Genomic DNA, 18,847 nt, shown 5'->3' on the forward strand with positions numbered 1-18,847 from the left:
TTCAGCATATGTCTTTTAAAAACAACTCTGCACAAGCGACTTTCGTCAACATGGCAAGCAGAGAGAAGATACTGAGTTCTTGACCCACACTCAGTCTCCCACCGGCAGTGAAGTCTTCCTCACTCACCTGAGTTTCAGCAGCCAGGCGCGGCATGGAAGCTGCTCGCCCCTGGCTCTCCAGGCCTGGTTGGTGCTCTCCATTGGCAAGCGTGGGGCTGATTTCCCTCATTTCTACCACCTGATCGAGAAGAGAAATGGTTTTGGTAGCAAGAATACAAACACCAGCTTTGAAGTCATCATCTGAGCAGGCTTTGCTAAGTTCGATTTAATTGTGAAGAGATGCTAGTATGGGAAAGAGAGCAAATGAAGAGCTGTGGAGTACCTAGGTTACTCTATCTACAGTGCTGTCTTCAACAAGGACAGCTGTGGGCCAAGCTCTTCCACCAGCCACGGCAGTGAGCCCCAGCTGTGACCTGTGAAACCCCTCATCTGAGTTTGTACACCGATGACAATGGGATTGGGATAATGGGACTGCTAGGAAGAGAGAACCTTAAGGAGCTCATGCAGCAGGTACCCAGTTCCATGAAAAGCGTGTCCACATGTACAGCTATTGGGCTGTAGAAGCTACTACATATGGTTTTTCTCCATAATGTTCAGGAAAACTTGGGATTGTAAGAGACAGAATAACGCTGGCCTCAAGGGACAGATCTACTGTCTGCTGCATTTCACCTTGTCTTCACCCCCTTTGCTCACCCGCTCAATGGGGATTTCTTCTGAGTGGCCTCGTTCAAAAGCTGGTGTCCTGGTTTCATAAAACACATCCTGGGTGCGTTGGGTCCCCCAAGAACTGGACTCTTTGATCCCACCCTCTGGGGCTGGTCTATCAGAAGGAAAAGAGGAAAAAAGATTAATTCTTTGCAAAGAAATTTTGCTGACTTATTATTGTGAAGGTAAACAACCCAGATACCCTCCGACGTTTCACTTGTGAAACTAGCTGCGGGATGGGCACAGCTTCTAGTGGAGCTATGAAGTCTCCTGGTCTTAAACTAAAAGATGGAGATTCAGACTAGAGAGAAGGAAGAACATTTTACACTGAGGCCGGTGAGACCCTGGCCCAGGTTGCCCAGAGAGGTGGAAGGAGCCCCATCCCTGGCACCATCCCAGGTCAGGTTGGCCCTTGGGGCTCTGAGCACCCTGCTCTGGGTGCAGATGTCCCTGCTCCCTGCAGGGGCTTGGACTGGAGGAGCTTTGAAGGTCCCTTCCCACCCAAAGCAGGCTGTGATTCTCTGATTTTATTCTATGTTGGTTTACCCATCAGGGTTATCTGGGACATTTAAACTTCAGGTGTCTGTCACTAAAAAGCCATAGCACTTGTGACCCAGAAAAAAGTCACCTGAAGAAGAGCAGGAAATGTAGAATTGATTAGGGATCACTGTTACGGTAACTGTTTGGTAAGCTCTCTGTGGAGGCATTATTTTGCCCTAAGAGCCAGATTCTCTCCTGGAAAGGCTCAAGAAGCTCTTGCTGTTACCAAGTGCCATGAGCTCAAGGGACGGCTTTGTTCTCAAGGACATTTTGACTCCCAAGAACTCACTGCAGTGGTAGTTGGTGGGTCGGAGTTTGGTTGGTTGTTTTGCAATGATCCAAATTCCTGTAAGCAAACTCACAACTTGCCACAACGGAACATTCTCCAATTAAAATTCAGAGGAGACCATGAAGAAAACAGGTAGCTCTGGAGAATCCAATGCTACCACCACCTGGATCACTGCCCCTGGGGCAGCAGCGAGAAGCAGAACCACACAGAGGCGTTTTGGCAGCCACCAGTGGGAAATTGTCCCAGCCATGACATAAAGGTGCTACTGGTCTTGGTGTCACCACTGTGCTGCCCCACCTCCAGAGCAACTCCACCAGCAGTGGTTGGGGTTGATGCATACACCCAGCATGCCCCTTCTCTCTGTTACAGCTTTAGTGGAGAGGTTATGGGATACTCACAAAGTCCCCCCGTTGTTGAGTGAGGCCGAGCTCTTCTGGCGCGGGAACGCCTTTGCGTTGTTGAATGCTGTGGGTTGGCTTTGCTCCAAAGTGGCCTTCAGGGGGTGGAAGAGTGACACAGATCCGGGCTGCGAAGCATAAGGAAGGGTTGTCAGAGACAGAGCTGTGCCTGGAGAGGAGAGGATGAACTGCAGCGCTGGTCTCCAGGCCATGCTGGAGATCTGCTGGATGATCATCAATAGGTACCAGTTCCATCTGAAACCATTGGGGTTATGTGGAATTGTAAAAATCTTCGACTCTATTACAGCCGAAATGATTTTGAATAATTCTCATTTTCAAAAGTAACTTCAACATTCTATAGCCAAACTATTGCCAGCTTTACCTAGTTCTTTGGTGTCCCAAAGGAATCTTTTGGTGTCCCTAGGCCACTTCTGAAAACAGGACTTAGACTGCCAAATGACCCTTGAAAAGGCCTTTCCAGACCTACTGGAAAAGGCAACTCCAACAATTTTTTTTTATTATTATTATTCTTTGAAAGATTGAGACTTTTTGGAAAGGTTTCCAATTTTCAACAGCATTTTCAAATCCTGCCTGGAGAAGCACCCTGGCTTTCTGGATGAAATGTGCCAGTGACTCTCCAGCCCAGGGCTGGAGAAGAGGTTGTGCAAGAAGGGGGACAGAGAAAGACTTTTTGGCTGAGTACCTGGCACAGGCCCCCGGGCGGCTGGTGGACTTGTTCCCTGCTGTTTTTATTTTGCTTGTAGAAGTCAAATATCATCAGCGCTGCGTAGACCTTCCCCACAGTCATCTCATCAGCTGTCAGAGGATGGTGAAACGCAGCAGACGTGTCCCGGTGAGGAATGAGAAAGGATCAGGGGAAGAATAAGTCAAAGAGCACAAGAAATGGGTGTGAAAAATAAGGAGTAAGAAGAGGCAACATCAGAATAACGAGGCAAAACAGATCCAGAAATGTGGGGAAAGGAAAAACACACCAAGAAAATGTTACAAGAGACTTCGTCACATCTTTGCCGGTTGCTGCCTTTCACATCTGAGGAGGATGGCCCCTGGCTCCAGCTCTCTGTGGCAAACATTCACAGAGACCGCGTAGAAAAAGAACAGGCAGGAAAACTCTGTGGCATTGTGTGCGTTGCCAGCAGAAGAATTGCTAAATTAATACCAGATCCACAGCCAGCCTTTTATCAACAAAGGAGCCTTATTCCTATTTCTTTGAATTACAGTCAGCCGCGGCATAGCGGGCTAATATACATTTAAAGAGTATTTCATTTTGCCAGATGTGGGTTTTCCACCCCCACGGCTCCCTGTACGTCAACCGAGCACTTACCATAGAGCAAAGAGTTAAAGCAGCCCAGACAGAGGCATCAGGAGAGGAGGGGAGGAAAAGACTGAAGCAGTCACTACCCACTGATTTGCACCTCCTCAGCTCCCTCTTTTTTTTCTTAATTAGCAATGTCCTTATTGCTCTGCGCTGTTTCTCATTAATCAGGAATCCAGAGCCCTTGTCTGGACCAATCAAGGTAATGGCAAACTTTCCATTTCCTCACCACATTCAGCCAGGACATCATCAAGTAACACAAAAGCCTTTAGCCCCCAAATACCTCACTTCTGATTCTGTAAGTTCTCAGCAGCTTTACGTTTCTTCTCCTGGTTTTCCAAAGCTCAGATGGTAGAATGTGCTCTCCTGTCCCGTGAGGCACAGGCTGGAGGCAGACAAAGCTGTTGAACAGCTCAGGAGGAGGCCACACAGGGCATCGGTCCCTTCTGGGCACTGGTTGTTTTTTTTCTAAGTACAGGAAATCTACTGTAGCATAATGAAATACGTGCCTAGATGTGACCTCAGCTCCCCTCCTCCTTACGCGACCATGGCTTGGAGGCTGTGAACCCTGTGGGGGGGACACCCAGAGGTGGAACTGGTTTTTTTGCTGCGTCTTCTAGATGACCATGCACCTCGATGAGGCTGGGGGACAGTGCAGGCAAGGGGGAAGACGCCTACTCTGCCCTTAGGCAACTGGGGTGGGTTGGGTGCTTGTTAATGGACCACTTACGTTTGTGAGGAGGCACCAGCAAATCCAGAGTCTTCTGGGACAGATTGGGCCAAACCAGCGAGATCTCCTTTCTCAACTCAGCATCACACTGGTGCTGTTTGACACCCCCTGCAGAAAGGGAGGGGAGAGAAAGAGACCCATAAGGGGTGAAAATCCTTGTCCTGGCAGCACAGCAAGCCCCCGCTCCCACTTCTCAGGAACACCAAGACAGCGGCAGCAGCCATCGCAATGGGAATCGGTGACGTCCTCCAAAACAGAAGTGCGTGAACACAGCAGGACCATCACCGCTTCAACCTTCTGACCCTGTGCTGTTAGTCAGGGCTTGAACTTAAGTTCAGACTTACTCTACCTAACTGCTGATTTGGGGGGCTGGACAGTGCCAGCAGAACAGAAAGCAGCAGCAGCTCCCAGGTCTGATGCAAAGGACTGGTCTGAGGTGCTGGACTATGAGCAATGCCGTGATTATAAACCCTCTCCATCACCAACTCCTCCCGAAGTCTTTGGAGATGAGACGTAAACTTGCTGTTTTGTATCAGCTGCCTCGAACAGCAGCTCTAGCGCAAGGTAAAGCAGGACGAGCCAAACACAGTGGCATTATTCAAATGGACCAAGTGAGGTCTCAATGCACAAGTGCAAAGTGATTAAAGTCTATGTAAGCCAAGAGGCCAGCTCCCAGATGAACGCCCCACACAGCAGGCAATTAAGTAGTTCATCTGAATGACAGCTTATTTTTCTAAGAGAAAAGCGATGGGAGGAGGCTCTGGGCACTCTGCTACATGGTGGTTTGAACTCCCCCATGGAAACTCATTAGGGAGGGTTTATTAAGGGCCTTTTAGTCCCACTAAAGACTCAATTAAATGTAGCACATGAAATCTATTCAAACGAAGCGCGTAACAACAAAACAGGTCAAACCCCCATAACCCACAGCAGATATAAACCTTAGAAAGACTCTGGCGTGATGAGCTGAGTTCTCTCGTTCCCTTCCAGTGGCCAAAGAAAAGGGTGGACGAGCCTCTTTCAACTGAATTACCATTGCTGACAGATGACTAGAAGTCTAAAATAACACAAACTCGCAGCATTCCTATCTAAAGGTTATTGCTAAAATAAGGCATTGGCTCCTAAAATCCCAGTCAGCCTGGGAAATGAGTGTCTGATACTCGCTGTCACTCTCTAGGAAAGTCCCCATGACTGCAAAACTTTGTCTTCTCCCAGCAGTACCTACCCAAAGCATCAAACACAAAATTTAAGCAGCATATGAGCGAGTTAATTAATTAAGAGAGGTTGGACAGCTGCCCTAAAACCATTTAGGAAGAGCACAGCATTCCGACCCGACTCTTTGCTCCTAAGAGCATTGCTACCTCCTGTTAGCTTTTAAACTAGGTGTAAAAGTGCTCTGGCCCGTCCTGCCCACCCCAGCCAGCCTGATTAAATAGTGTAACCACCCGGAGAAAAGGCCAATGTACTTCAATCCACTGCAACGTTTAATTGGGAAGTGAAGTAACTGCATGATTAACACTTAAATAATTAAATTTTATCACAAGGGCAGAATGTGGTTCATGGTGCTTGGAGTTGCAGACAGCAATCGGGGAGGACAGGCTGGCTTTCCCTCACGCTGGAACAGTTAAGAAAAGAGATGTGGAAATACTCATGTCTGTTATACAGCAAGGAGCACACAGGCCATCTCCTCTGAGAGCTCCCGGCTGGGACGGCCAAAGCTCTCCACATCTCATCAACAGGGATGCCAGGATGCAGCCACCCCAAAGGCAGAGAGATGCTCAGGACTGCTCTGCTGTGCCCAAGGCTCCCTTGTCCTCAGGCGCTGGCAGGGAATAGAAAACCAGGATTTCCTCCCGGGGCGGGGTTTTGGTGGTTTTGGGAGGACACCAAGCCGACAGACAAGTTGGGGTTGGAGCCCATGTGTGCTGTCAGACATCATCTCCCTCTCACCTGAGGCGAGTTTGATTTCTAGGGCAGTGCGGATCAAGGCCATCAGCGTGGACGTGAAGTGGACAGTTAAATCTTCAGGCGAGATCGGCATGTTCATCCGCACCAGGCGCTGGAGAGAGAAACGAAGCAGCTGTGAGCACGAGTCAGGATTCCTCCCCCCCACCCCTTCCTTCCCACTCCGTGAGCCCTTCAAAATAGCCAGATTACAAACCTGTGTTCACCTTTTGTGCGCTGAGCTAAAACGCACCTTCTCCACATAGACATCAACTCCTTCTCAGGAGCAGCTCTGAGCTCTAACGGTGGCTTTAGCGGTTAAAGAGTTGATTTGCCAGCATTTGTACTGCAATCCCACACCGAGAGTGCTCCCAAACTGGTCAGCGTGAATGCTCTCATTCCATCTCAGAGCCTGGGACTCTGCTCCTGACAGTCTCCAGCTATGCCTGCAGCCTCCAGACATGGGGCTGGTACCTGTCACCCCTGCCAGAGCAGCACGCTCAGGAGATACAAAGCACGAAGCCACCTCCGCCACCCTTTCCTACCTCAGTTCCCTTCTCCTATATCCTGGTTCTGCAACAGGAGCAATAGTGACGAGTGGGACCTGGCAGCACTGGATGCAGTCAGATGATGGAGAAAAGGGACTGTGTCTCTCCCACATGTGCAGGTGGCCTTGCCAGCGAGCGGGATGGGAGGAAGGCACTTTCGGTGACAATGACAACAGGAGGTGTGAGTGCTTTGTACAGGAGAGGTGCAGTCTCTGGAGGGGTTCTGTGATGGTACTTTCTGTACATGGCCTGAAGCATATTTGAAAACAAGGCTGGTGAGCCCTGCGGTGGGGCTCAAATACCCTGGGGCAGTTTGGGACCAGCTGCTGACAGCTAAAGGCGTTCAATATCCTTTCTGGAGACACTTGGGTTCTGTCTCTTACCTCCTTTCCCTGCAGGCATCTCAGGAGCTCTGCATGTCTTCTCCATTCTTTCTAGTCAATGAACTACACAGCTCCACCTGGATCTTGCCTGTAGCATTAATGTGTGGGACTACAATTTCCCTGCTTATACTCTTTCAGTCTGAACATGAAACAGTTCCTCAGGATCCAAGATCTTCGGACCTGGTAGCAGCTCCTTCCCCATCACAAGTTCAGGACCACCTCTGATATGGCAAGTTCATCAGCCTTGTACGAATGAAGTACCTGAGGCTGCTCTGGAAAGCTGTGGCTCCCTTAACACCGCTGGCAGCAGAGCATGTAAATGCAGCTGGGGAAGTGCTCTCCAAGCCTTGCTGATAACCTTAGCAACACAGGATGGATTTCTTCTCTCTCAGCAACCTAATGATTTCTCAGCTCCTCGGCTTTCACAAGCTTTTGGAAACTTCCTTGGCCAGAGCCATATCAGACAAGTCTCTGTGTTTCCGTTCTCCGAGGGTACCTGCAACCCGAGGAAGTCGCTGGGTGCTCGGTTGTCTGAGCAGAGCCCTGCAGCAGCCTGCACAACCAAGTGTGAGCTTGGCCCGGGTCCCTTGCTCGGGAGGGAATTTCATCCACATCTGAAAGCTGCTTAGGCGGTTATTTTGATCCCTATCACTGCACAGAAACCTTCTCTTTGTTTAACAACAGCCCAACATGCTGCTAAAGAAATTGAAGCGTGGTCAGGAGCAGGCTGCAGGGTCACTGAGGCAGAGGGTGCTCAGGCGAGGCCAGATCCCACTCTGGCTCTGTAATACCATACTCAAGGGCTGTGGATATTTTTCAGAGATGCAGATTTGCTGGCGCAATCCTCCATGAGAGGCCACTGCAGTGGCACCTCCTGAGCGCAGCTCACCTTCTGCACTGGTCTGGGGAAGCTGTGCCGTAGAGGCGTCACTGACTGTGGACAGGTTTTGCTGGTGAAGGGAAACATGATGTAGCCAAGAGCAGAGACCTGCCGGGAATCTCCGGAGGAGCGAGAGGCAAGGCAGGGCAGAGCAGTGTGAACCCTGACTCCTACGCTTTGCCCCAAACCAAGCCCAGGTTGGTGAATGAAGACTTCATCCCCCTTTCCTACTGTGTGGGCAGTTTCCCAGAGGTATGACCTGAGCTGCCTTAGCACCTGGGCACGCTGAGAGTGGACTCCAGCCCTGGTACCTTCTGCCAGGCAAGGAGAAAGCAGCCCCCCCAGGGAGGGTGTGCGCCAGTGCTGAGGCACAGGGCACTGGGCCAGTGCAAAACCTCTGCTTCTGAAGTGACTGACATTCAGAGGAGCCAAGACCTCTTTATTTATCTTATCACACATCTTCGGATCTCCTTGCATGCTGCAGGGACAAGAGATTCATGTAACAACCTACCCTGTCCCCGGAAGTCTGAGACAAACCATTGTAATCTCAAAGAGCTTTCTTAGAGCGTGCCCAGAGGTTATCTTCCACGTCTGGCAAGCCTCGGAGATCGGGAAATCAAAGCCAAGGCTCTCCTCCCTTTATAATTCAATGGCAGTATCAAATGCTGGCAAAGCCACAACTATTTTTTCTGTTCACTTGTGTCAAGTGAAACAGGATTTTAGTTCAGACTTCTGCCCTCAGCACACAAAAAGTTACAACAAAATTTTCATATCCGTGTGGGCCCACAGTCACCACTTAGAGACCCACTGAATCCCAGTTTGGTGGGAGAAGCATTAAGGGATGGAGACAGAAAGAAGATGCATGGAAGTGAAGAACAAGCAGATGAGAAATAATTCCTCCCAGGAGAGCTCTATCCTCACAAAAACTAGTGCCAAAACCCATTTTGGGACTGAGGTGCCCCAGATTCCCCCCGGCTGGCTTTCTAGAACAAATTCCTGGAGGGAATGGATGCAGAACACAGGCCACATCCCAGCTACACGCAGCAATGCTGTATAAAAGTCTTTCCACCTACATTCTAATCAGGGACAAAGGATTTCGAGGGAGATTTTCCAAGGGAATGCCCACTTGCAACTGCGCCCTTGCGGGAAGGTTGGCGGAGCAGAACTCACGTGCAAGCGCTGAGTAGGAGCACTGCAAACAGCGGCACTCCCTGCACCTCCGATTTCCAACAAGAGCCTTCGAGGAGAAGCAGCCGGCAGCAGATGGAGTCCCCGCTCCTATTTCCCGACTGCGCTTGGGGAACCCTCCTCCAGCCCTTGATTTTAATTAGGCGGTTTTGGAGGCATCCTCCTCCCCAGCCAGCGAGGGCGAGGGGAGCTCGTTAATGTTTCTGCAGGAAAAGGCCCCAGAGGCAGGAGCAGCAATATTCTCTCTGGAGTCTCCTAATTAACTCTGCGCAGATAACGAGGCAGTAACCGATTACAGCCGGGGTTAGGCAGGTAACGTTTTTTGCTCCAGTTACTCATGTGGTCAGGAGGGATGCAGACACCTCCCAGCTTCTAGTAGTGCTTTAATTGCAAATAAACAAAGAAACCGCTAACAAAAACCCAAACATTTGCATCAAGCAGATTTTACGCCCTTGCTGCAGAGCTTCTGCTTAGAAACTTTCTGGACAACATCCAAATAGGCAGAGAACGTGTTAGAGAGATGGGGGAACATTCATCCCTTTGTCAAAAGCTGGGATAAAAGGTCGTGGCTCCCAGCATGACCCCGAAAGTCAGCACTGAGCACAACTATCGGCACAGTAAATTTTACTCCCTGGTGCATTCGTCTGAATGCTAGCAGGAAAAGGAGCACAGTGAGCTACGAATACCAGGAAAACTAGCTGGCACCCCAATGGATTTGAATTATTAAGAGCACCCCAACAGCAGCTCCTGCGCAGTCTCTGGGACCAGAACTGCCCTGGGAATAACCCCCAAATGTGACTAAATCCGGGACAATGGCACGCTGCTTGTGGGAATTGGGGCTGAGTTTGGTGAATAAATTATTTGCTATGAATAATTCACCCTGACCTAGTTATAATTATTCTACTTGCATTTATCTCTTCTGTTGGCTTCAGAGAGAGGCTGGCCATCGCCTTCCTCCCGCCCATGGCCAGGAGGAACAGGGTCTGTGCCCCAAAACGTGGGCTCTGCCTCTGGCACAGGACTGGACCTGTTGAAGGAGAGGTCATCCCACCTTCAGTAGACACAATCTTCCTGCTTGTCCAGCAAAAGTGATGCATGATGGATGGTCTCTGAGCAGAAGAGGCAGCAAGGCTGGACAGCCAGCTAATGGACCGTTCAGACTCTTGCTTAGCCTTCAGGGACCTAATCCCGATTTTAAGATCCATGTGGCAGTGACAGACTAGGTGAGGTGCAGCCCTGGTTGGATGGGGAGCCAGCCCAGCTCCAGGATCATTCACCATCACACATCCAGGAGCCTTGACCTTGTCGGGAGGTGATAAAAGGAGAGCCAGAGCCCTCCTGATCCCTGCAATAAATCACCCTCAAAATAGGGTGTGCAAAGCCGTGCCTGACAGCACCAACAGAACTGCAACGCCCTGCAGACTCCATGCAGGGCTTCACCTGGAGCTAGACTCGGACTTGGAGACTGCTGGCAATGCTGTCCTCTCCTGTCCCCACAGGGACAGGCCGACTCTGAAGAGCAGTGGGGAAAGAGCTTGGGTTATCGCCTTGCTCAGCACCACACCGTTCCTAAGAATCAGTCTCCCCAAAAATCCCTCCTCCAAGTCTACTCTTGCAGAGACCTTAAAGATATCTCGACAACATTGACGTGCCAGAGAGGTTTAGCAGCATCAGGGAAATTTCCACCTCCCATTTTCTCTAATGCACACAAAGCGCTGCGGTGTGAAGGAGGGACTGACTGGGGGACAGCAAAGCTGGCTGCCTCTCTGCTGAATAGCACATAAAACCCCCGGACACCTCACCACGGACAAGCCAAGTCTGTCTAAGAGACCTCAAAGTCTCCATATATGACCATGAACCACCCTCATCAGAGAATGGAGCAACGATGAAATCTCAAGACACCAGAGAAAAGTCAACACGGTTTTCTTCCCTCTTTTCATCTGACTCGGTAGAAGGTATTTTAAAATCCATTTTCTTCACCCTTTTACTACCCACCCAGTGCAGGATAGAGCTCTCCTGGTGCCCGAGCGTTGCGGCCGGAGGACCCCACACATGCACCACCGGGCAAGCAGCAAGCCACGCGCACCAAACTGCAGAGGCTGGTCACACCGACCAAGGAGAACAGTTGAGAAAGGGGAACCAGAAAACAGCAGAAAGGAAGGACAGCAGCCAAGGAGGCTGCAAAGAGGGAAAAATCCAAACAAAATGACAGTGCGCACAGGTACTGAGAAGGCAGCACAAAGACAGGGGAAAACACACAAAACCTTTGCAGAGAGGACTGGGAAAATATATATGGAAAGAAAAAGGGTGGACACGTAGGGCAAAAGAGCTTTTGCCAGACAGAAGAGTTAGGTTTTAAAAAAATCATTTGGTCCAAAGGGAGAGAGCAAAAGTAGCGCAAAGCCCTGGCTGCTGTCGGCACTGACTGAGCTACGGCTGCAGGACGGGGGTCCTTGTCCCTCGCCAGGCTGGCTCTGCAGGGAGGTGTGTGTGGCTGGGTGGGCTGCACCGTCCTCCTCAAGTCTCCCATCAGCTGTGGGAGGACAGCAAGAGCGACAGCAGCAGGGGGAGCACCCGGCGGGGTTAGGGCAGGGGGATGCCACGACCCACACACTGCCGTCATCTGGGGGATGGTGCTCAGCACCCATCTGTCTCCATGGATGTGCTGTTCCGAGGAGGAGGAGGAGGGAGCAGAAACCCGTACTGCCTCCCCATGAAGGTTTAGTTTTATCAGCAGCCATAGCTGGGAGTGGGGGTCAGCCCAAGCTGCAGCCTCACCATGGGAAAAATTCAGACCTGGTCTTTGGTCCGTATTTCTGCAGTTGAGGGTTCTTTGTAATGTGCAAAATTAATCTGTTTATCTCCAAGCTCAAAGAAATCTGATGTTCAGTCTCGATTTGAGCGGTTTGACTTGAACCCACCTCTATTTGTGGTTCAGTCACACACAGACACCTTTTAGAGGTTTCTTAGGAGATGGGTAAAAGTTAAAGATATCTTAGAAACGATCAGGAGTATGTATTTGTTCTAAAAAAAATTGTATGTACCTAAGCTCTGTGGGTTTGCCCTGTAAAGAAGCCAAACTAAAGGTGATCCCAGCGAACTCCCAGGGGAGGACAGACTAGGGAAGGGACATCTGCAGTGCCTCTGCCTGGGGAAAGGCTGCTGCCACAGCTGAGCACACACACGGAGGCACGGAGATGCCAAAAATGTTGTTTAAAAAGCCTGTTTTAACACATGATCTTCTTATCCCCTCTTCTTTTCTTCCCTTTTTTAAACTGTACAAGATTTGGGGAGGGGAAAAAAAAAGGACAGCTTTATGCTTCTGGTGACCACAGAGCAGGTCTGGTTGTCCAGCTGCCAACCTCCCAGCAGCTCCATTTTAAGTCAATGAAAAATACTAAAAAGAACCACTGGTGACTTTAAAATCCTCAGGTTTCTGTGTATAACTGGTACCTCTATGTAGATGTTTTCCTATCTGCTGTTCTCTCTGAAAGAGCCGAGACCTGGGAGCTGGCCTTTTGAAGGAGGTGGGTTTCTTGAGCTTCATTACGGTATGGTGGGTGTGAACTGCTCCTACTAGAGCTGCTCTTCTAAAGCAGCTACCAAAGGGGCCAGAAACAAATCAAAAGGAGTAAGGAAAAGATATCTGACTAACTTTAAGGTTATGTTTAATTTCCTTTTTATTTTAAGTCCTAACACACTGAGGAAGGATCACGCAGCAAGCCGTGCCTGTGCCTCTTCTCGCTGCTAAGTGCCCTACATAAAGGCAGGCCCAGGTCTGGGTTTAGCTCGACCCTTCTTGCAATATCCTGCTTTCATACGGCCTCAGTGAAAAAGCATCACTGGTGTGGTCTGGATCCACTGGACCACGCACAGTGGGGTGCAGTGATTAGGCTTGGTGGTGGCTGGAACAATGTCAACAGCAAAATACCCTTTGACTTTGAAGGATGCTCAGTTCCACCAGTGCTAAATGCTGGTGACAAATCTCTCCCTCCATTGTGAGTTCAATGTCAAAATCTTCCAAGGAATCACCCCTGTAGAGGCAGATTCCCAAGCTCCTGGGCGAGCAGCATGGCTTTGCCTGGCAGGATCTGGCTCTGCTCCATACTTTGGGCTCTGAGTTTCCACTGCGTTCACCCAGGCAGAGGCTGAAAGGCGGCAGCCAGCAGCCTTCTGGATAGAATCCATCCTGTGGTTCAATTAAAAAGTTTATCAGAATAAACAATAAGTTTGAGTGATTTCTTCATCTTACTGTCTGAAATGTTTTCTGTTAAAATAATTTCTTTCGCGGGGGTATTTAACGAGCCCTTCTGGTGTTGCCTCTGTTTAATAGCTTACTAACTCCTACAGTACTGCCTACTCTAATTACTCCAATCTAATTAAAAGGGGAAAAAAACCCAACATACTACTGAAGGGTTAGTGAGACGGATAGTCAAAGAGCTGTAGATAGATAAATGGGGATCATATTGGTGGGGTAATTTGCTCATTAGCACCCTCCCTCCCCAAATTACTCTACATGGAAGCAGAATGAGAGAGGAGAGAGAGAAAAACACTGACAGAGATAGCAGAGACATACTCAGAAAGACAAACTGATGTGCCAGAGTTTCAAAGACCAAAAAAAGGTTACAGAAAAAGAAAAAAAAAGGGAGAAGATCCAAAATCCAGTCTGCTTGGGAAGCAGAGAAAGCACCAGAAGAGTCCAGGAGAACAACACTAATGCCACAGAAAACCGGCACTCGCTTTAGCCACAGCACAAAAAGCTGGTGGTTTGGCAGGAGTTTCTAGGGGGGTTGGTCTACCTTATAGGCAACACGAGCCGGGCATTTCTTTCCAAGGCCTAGAGGTGGGGACATGTGTCTCAGCATCTCATACATGTCTGTGTAACTGATGCGCCCGCTTGGAGTCAGAGGGAGGGAGGCAAAAGCAAGAGGACACAGAAATCAAACCAGACCAGGTGGGTGAGGGAAAAAAAAAAAAAAGAGGAAGGGGATGGGGGAAAAGGCAACACAATGGAGCGAACGGAAAGGAGGAGAGAGAAGGGAAAGCAGACAAGAAAACAGAGATCCGGTTAATTAGATTTCTCGGGAGAACAAAACCAAAATGAAGAGGTGGGTAAATAGAAAGGTTTCTCCGCTTCCGTTGCTGTGTTTCAGCGCCCAATGTCTCCTCCTCACTGCAGGGACGTCCCGTGGCCAGAGCTGTGCCTCAGCCCGTGGGTCCCTGCGGGGAATGATTGATGTCTCCACTTGGGGTGGAGAGGGTGCGGGGAGGGCTCCGGTTTGGCTGGCTTTTTGCAGGGGTGGAGGGATGCTTCCCCTTCTCACCCCCCCAAACCAGTCAATCCAGAGGCTGTATTCACCATGCTGGGGAGAGCTGGTAGGCAGGGTTATGGGACAGGGAGAGACGGGGCTTAGAGGAAACATCCAGCTTTCCTTCAGCAATAAAGAGTTTGGTTTCCAGGTTACCCTGTGGGCCACCAGAGAAGAAAAACCCAACCCTGGTGTGTTTGCTCAGGGGACGGGCTGACTCCAAGCCAAGGGCGCAGCTCCGCAAAGCCTCAGCCAGCCTGAATTTCTCCTCCAGCCTGACTTTGGCTTTGACAAATCCACAGCCCAGCACTCCATTTGCAGGAAGGCAGTGGAAAGGTGACCTGTCTCTCCTTTACACTCGATGGGGCTCCTCTTTCACCAAGCCGATATCAACGGGCTGTCTCCACCACCAAGGGCAGCCGACTGTCCTGCGTCTTAAAGGGAACTGGAAATTGCAGAGGTTTGGGAAAAGGCCCTTAGACCAACCCATTACTGATGGCATCTACCTTCAGCACACGGTGGTGGTGAATAAAATCCTGCCCTGAAAAGCGATGGATGCAAAACCAGCAAAGAATTCTGCTTTGCCTTTTTCTGACTACTGAAACTGGGAGCATGACTATGACAATCTCATTTTGCTTTCCCAGCAAGCTGCCTGCTTATTATATTGTGCAAATCTGTGCTGCCTGTCATCTGAGGAGACCGAAGTATGTTGCAGCTTGTTGTTAATTAGCGTTTAACCCCTGGGAAACAGGACAGTATGACCATCTCCACTATACCAGGAGGGAAACCGATACTCAAGCACCCATATGAAACCCCTTTCTCAAGCCGGAGAGCTGCAGGAGCTGGCACCCACACGCCAGCCCGCTGCCCTGGCTCTCGATTCCTATGGGAGGCACTGATGAAGGAGGGGGTGGAAGAGAGAACTTACCAAGCCAAAACCATCTATTCCTGTCCTTGGTAACTCATGCACTTAAAATACCACCCAGGTTTTATAGCCCAGAGCTAATTTAAAAGCTGCTGAGAGACACAAATTGTAATTACAGCCAATGGCTTCCCCAGGCTTCTCTCTTCGGCCCCATCTCCCTGGCTGGAGGTACAGGATCTCTTGCCTTCACTGCAATGCCTGTTACCTCCTAATCCATTCCCAGTCAGGTGTGGAAAACACCTGGGCTGGAACGACAGACAAATGCAAGCTCCATGCTGGCTGCTTCCACTTCTGTCTTCATCTTCTGCTCTCCATGCACTGACTTGAAGAAAATCCCAGCCTCTAACCGGGACTCCACCAAAGTCCACTGACCCTCTGTGCTGATTTCTTGGCAAGATCTGTCCTTAACTGCCCACCTCAGCTCCCTCGCACAGCGTACTTGTGCTGTGCCATGAGGCAGGGAGTTTCATTGCATGTCCATCACAGCTTACGATCTCTTTTTCCTCCCAAGGCAATCTCTGGCTGTTGCTATTGCACCGTGGAAAGCTCACCCCTTCATCTCACCCCAGCCTAGATAACCAGCCCACTCTTCTCCCCGTTAACCAGTGCCCTGGTCAAATGTCTTTGCAGCTCAGGAAAGGGAAGGGTTCAAATACTGGTCATTCAACTGGAGTGCCAGTGCTATGAAGCCCAAAGAAAACGGACTTGCTGCTCCCTAGAAATCTCGGGATGACATTTGTCTCCAGTGTGTACATATAAAGCACTCGGATGCTGCACTGCTTTTCCCCAACGCTTCCCACCGGGACCCGGCAGGATGGAAGCTGGAGGGTTCACTGTCTCATAAAGCTGCCTGTCTCCAGCCAGCTGGGGTGTGGGAGTAGACAGGGAAGAGATGCACCGAGGAAAAGGGAGGCAGTCAGTCAATCATTCCTTTTCTCAGGCAAGGGGTTAGTTATGTCACAGTTTCTTTTCTGTACTGTTTGCATTTGCACTTGGGGTGGGTAAAAAGAAACAAAACCAGAACGGAAAATGCTGGAGGGACTCTCCGAAGTTCCAAACCTTGTATGCCACCCTATGAGGACACTTCTTTCCTAAGCCCAGGGGCGGAGCAATTACACGTAACAAATTGTACATATCCTTATAATGAATCCGGCAACTGGAAAGAAAACATCAGATGTTACAACAGCAAAACCCGAAAGGAATCAGCTTTTCCCCACGCGAACAGGAGAAGTTGGAAGGGCAAAACACGCTGAAAAGCAAGGTTAGTCTGACAGCAGCCAGGCTTGCAATGAAGGAGGCACTTGAACACACACACACACACACACACACACACACACACACACAGAGAAAGAGAGAGAGAGAGAACTTCAACTGCTCCAAAATCCTCGGATTTTCTTCTGTGACACCTTTGCTACCATGGTCAAGGCTTTCCAACCACTGTATTCGCTTACCTTTATCACTAATGATGACTTCCCTGAGCATCTGCCTCCAGACAGCCCCTACCCACCACCCAGGCGCTGCAGCAGCCCAGCAAAACCAGAGCCTGCAGCACACAAATAGCCTATTTAGTGCATTATTACTGGGATTCAAATTACCTGCTTGAAAAGAGCTTGGGAACCTTTACCTTGCACTGTTGCCACCTACGTAACCCCAGCAGGGCTGTGCTCTGCTTCACGGGCAATAAGCAATTCCCTGAAAGTCCGGAAACTGCAATATTAGCACTGGGAAAATCCAGCCTTCATTACCAGTAGGTGAAATCAGATGCCTCGAGGTAGCTTTATGGTCAGTCTCATTAACTCCCAACAATATTTTCTGCTAATTTAACAGCAGGATTAGATTTCTTAATCTTTTGTAAGTAACCAAATCATGTACAGAAAGAGCTGTACTGAACTTCAAATTGACCTAGAAAGAAAAAACGAGATGGTTTGGCTTCACTAGGTTTATTTTGGTATGTTATATAAAGAGGGCTGGAATATTTTGGAATATCTCCTTCCATTTCACTGCTTTTTTGGATGTGAAAAATTAAGGTCTATTCAAAACCTTCACAATCAACTCAAACCTATTAAATCAGAAACAGATCAAATGGAACTGTGCAAGTCTTGGCCGCAGGCCTAATCGTGGTTATAAAAAGTATATTGGTTTAACTGAGTCAAGAAGTTTAACGGAATGGTTTTGTAAACTCCGAAAATACACACGAGCCATTCCCCGAGCTCCCTCGGAGCCTGCGGAAGGCTTGAAAACCAGCATGTTCTGCATCCAAAGGTCCTGGCAGCGAATTATAACAAATTATGACAACCAGGGATTCTTTCCCAGGTTGTTTAAATCTCTTTGAGTTTTGTTTATTTTCATCCCTTTATCCCAGATAGCTGAGAAAAAGCGCTTCCTTGGAGGCCCCTGCGTCTCCTCCTGACCACTGAAGGTGCTCCCAGGTAGCACCTCCCGCAGCCCTTGGGATTAACTAAGGGAATGGGGTGGCAAGACCAACATTTCCAGTATCTCTAAGGGGCGTGCACTGGAAAGGTGGGTGTAAGAGAGATAAAGCCCTCACTTCACAGATCTTGAACAAACAACAATAAATCAAAGCTCATAGAAATCTGATTTTCTTTTCTTTCCCAGTTCATTCTCACATTCAATGTTTTCTCTCCATTCCCGGTTAAGCCCCAGCCCCAGACCAGACCACTGCGCGCGCCCCATTTCTCTCGCTCTCTCTTTTCTCTGTGAGCCTGAGGCTTCTGCCATGCCTGAATCCAACAGTTTCCCCCTACTTACCGCTCCTGAGTGTGACCCACATCCAGAACAGCAGCCCCAAGCTGCTTTTTTAAACTTCTTTTTGAATGTTTATCCCCAGAAAAGTTTATAGAAAGTTGGATTTTGTAACTAAACCAGAAGTGATGTTGGAAATAGGTATGTGAATACACACTATCATCTGTGTAACACAAGGATAACAACACTGGTACTTTCTCCCCACGCAGCATCTCTCATCAAGGGTCTCACGCTGTGGAAAGTGGACAAACATTGTTGTTCCCTTTTCCTTGGGACAATCAAAGAAGAGCTCTTGAGAGAGGCAATCAGTTAGTGACAGATGAAAGCAGGAACCAGCTCACCTGCATCTAAGCATCAGCTAACACCACCCATTCTCTGCCTCCCAAACCACGCTGGGGTGATTATTTGCCATTCCCCTATAGACATTTATACTGGGAGCTGAAATGCTCAAAGGAGATGGCCACCATGGAGAACAAAAATGGGATCACCAGGTTGATTTCCATGAGTTTGACCAGCTGGTGGAACAAACAGCTGAATGACAAAGGGGTCCTCTACAGCCCCCAGAGCAGAACGGGCTGTACTGCTGAGCACCAAACCTTCAATGGCAAGTTATGAAGCTCAGTCCATGGGCAGCTATTGGGAAATACTGAGAAGTTCGTGAGAATAACTTTACAGAAGGTCAGCCCAAATGATCAAAAAATCTCTTCTGGCCTTAAATTGTGAGTGGATTTCAGATCATTTTAAAATGGCAGAAATGTTAGTCCTACTTAAGGAAACAGAAGTGATTTCAGTGGAACTGTTCGAACACGGAAAACCCAGAACATGCCTGTGTTTTAGGATCAAGCCTCGAGCGTC

The 18,847-nt window shown here is 49.2% G+C and overlaps 1 protein-coding gene across 1 annotated transcript in view; it reads right to left on the bottom strand.

Moving 5' to 3' along the window:
* Positions 1 to 18,847, bottom strand: part of LOC104497030 (voltage-dependent N-type calcium channel subunit alpha-1B-like) — a gene marked incomplete at both ends in the record, with an annotated part of 66,231 nt that overhangs the window by 6,607 nt on the left and 40,777 nt on the right. The window contains 7 exons of the mRNA XM_010140240.1: positions 128 to 238; positions 754 to 880; positions 1,993 to 2,120; positions 2,696 to 2,808; positions 4,056 to 4,163; positions 6,003 to 6,111; positions 16,289 to 16,385. Coding sequence (XP_010138542.1) covers positions 128 to 238; positions 754 to 880; positions 1,993 to 2,120; positions 2,696 to 2,808; positions 4,056 to 4,163; positions 6,003 to 6,111; positions 16,289 to 16,385 — 793 coding nt within the window. The remainder of the gene's footprint in view (positions 1 to 127; positions 239 to 753; positions 881 to 1,992; positions 2,121 to 2,695; positions 2,809 to 4,055; positions 4,164 to 6,002; positions 6,112 to 16,288; positions 16,386 to 18,847) is intronic.

Source organism: Buceros rhinoceros, unplaced genomic scaffold (genome assembly GCF_000710305.1).
Source record: "Buceros rhinoceros silvestris isolate BGI_N320 unplaced genomic scaffold, ASM71030v1 scaffold17037, whole genome shotgun sequence".
Lineage (NCBI taxonomy): Eukaryota > Metazoa > Chordata > Aves > Bucerotiformes > Bucerotidae > Buceros > Buceros rhinoceros.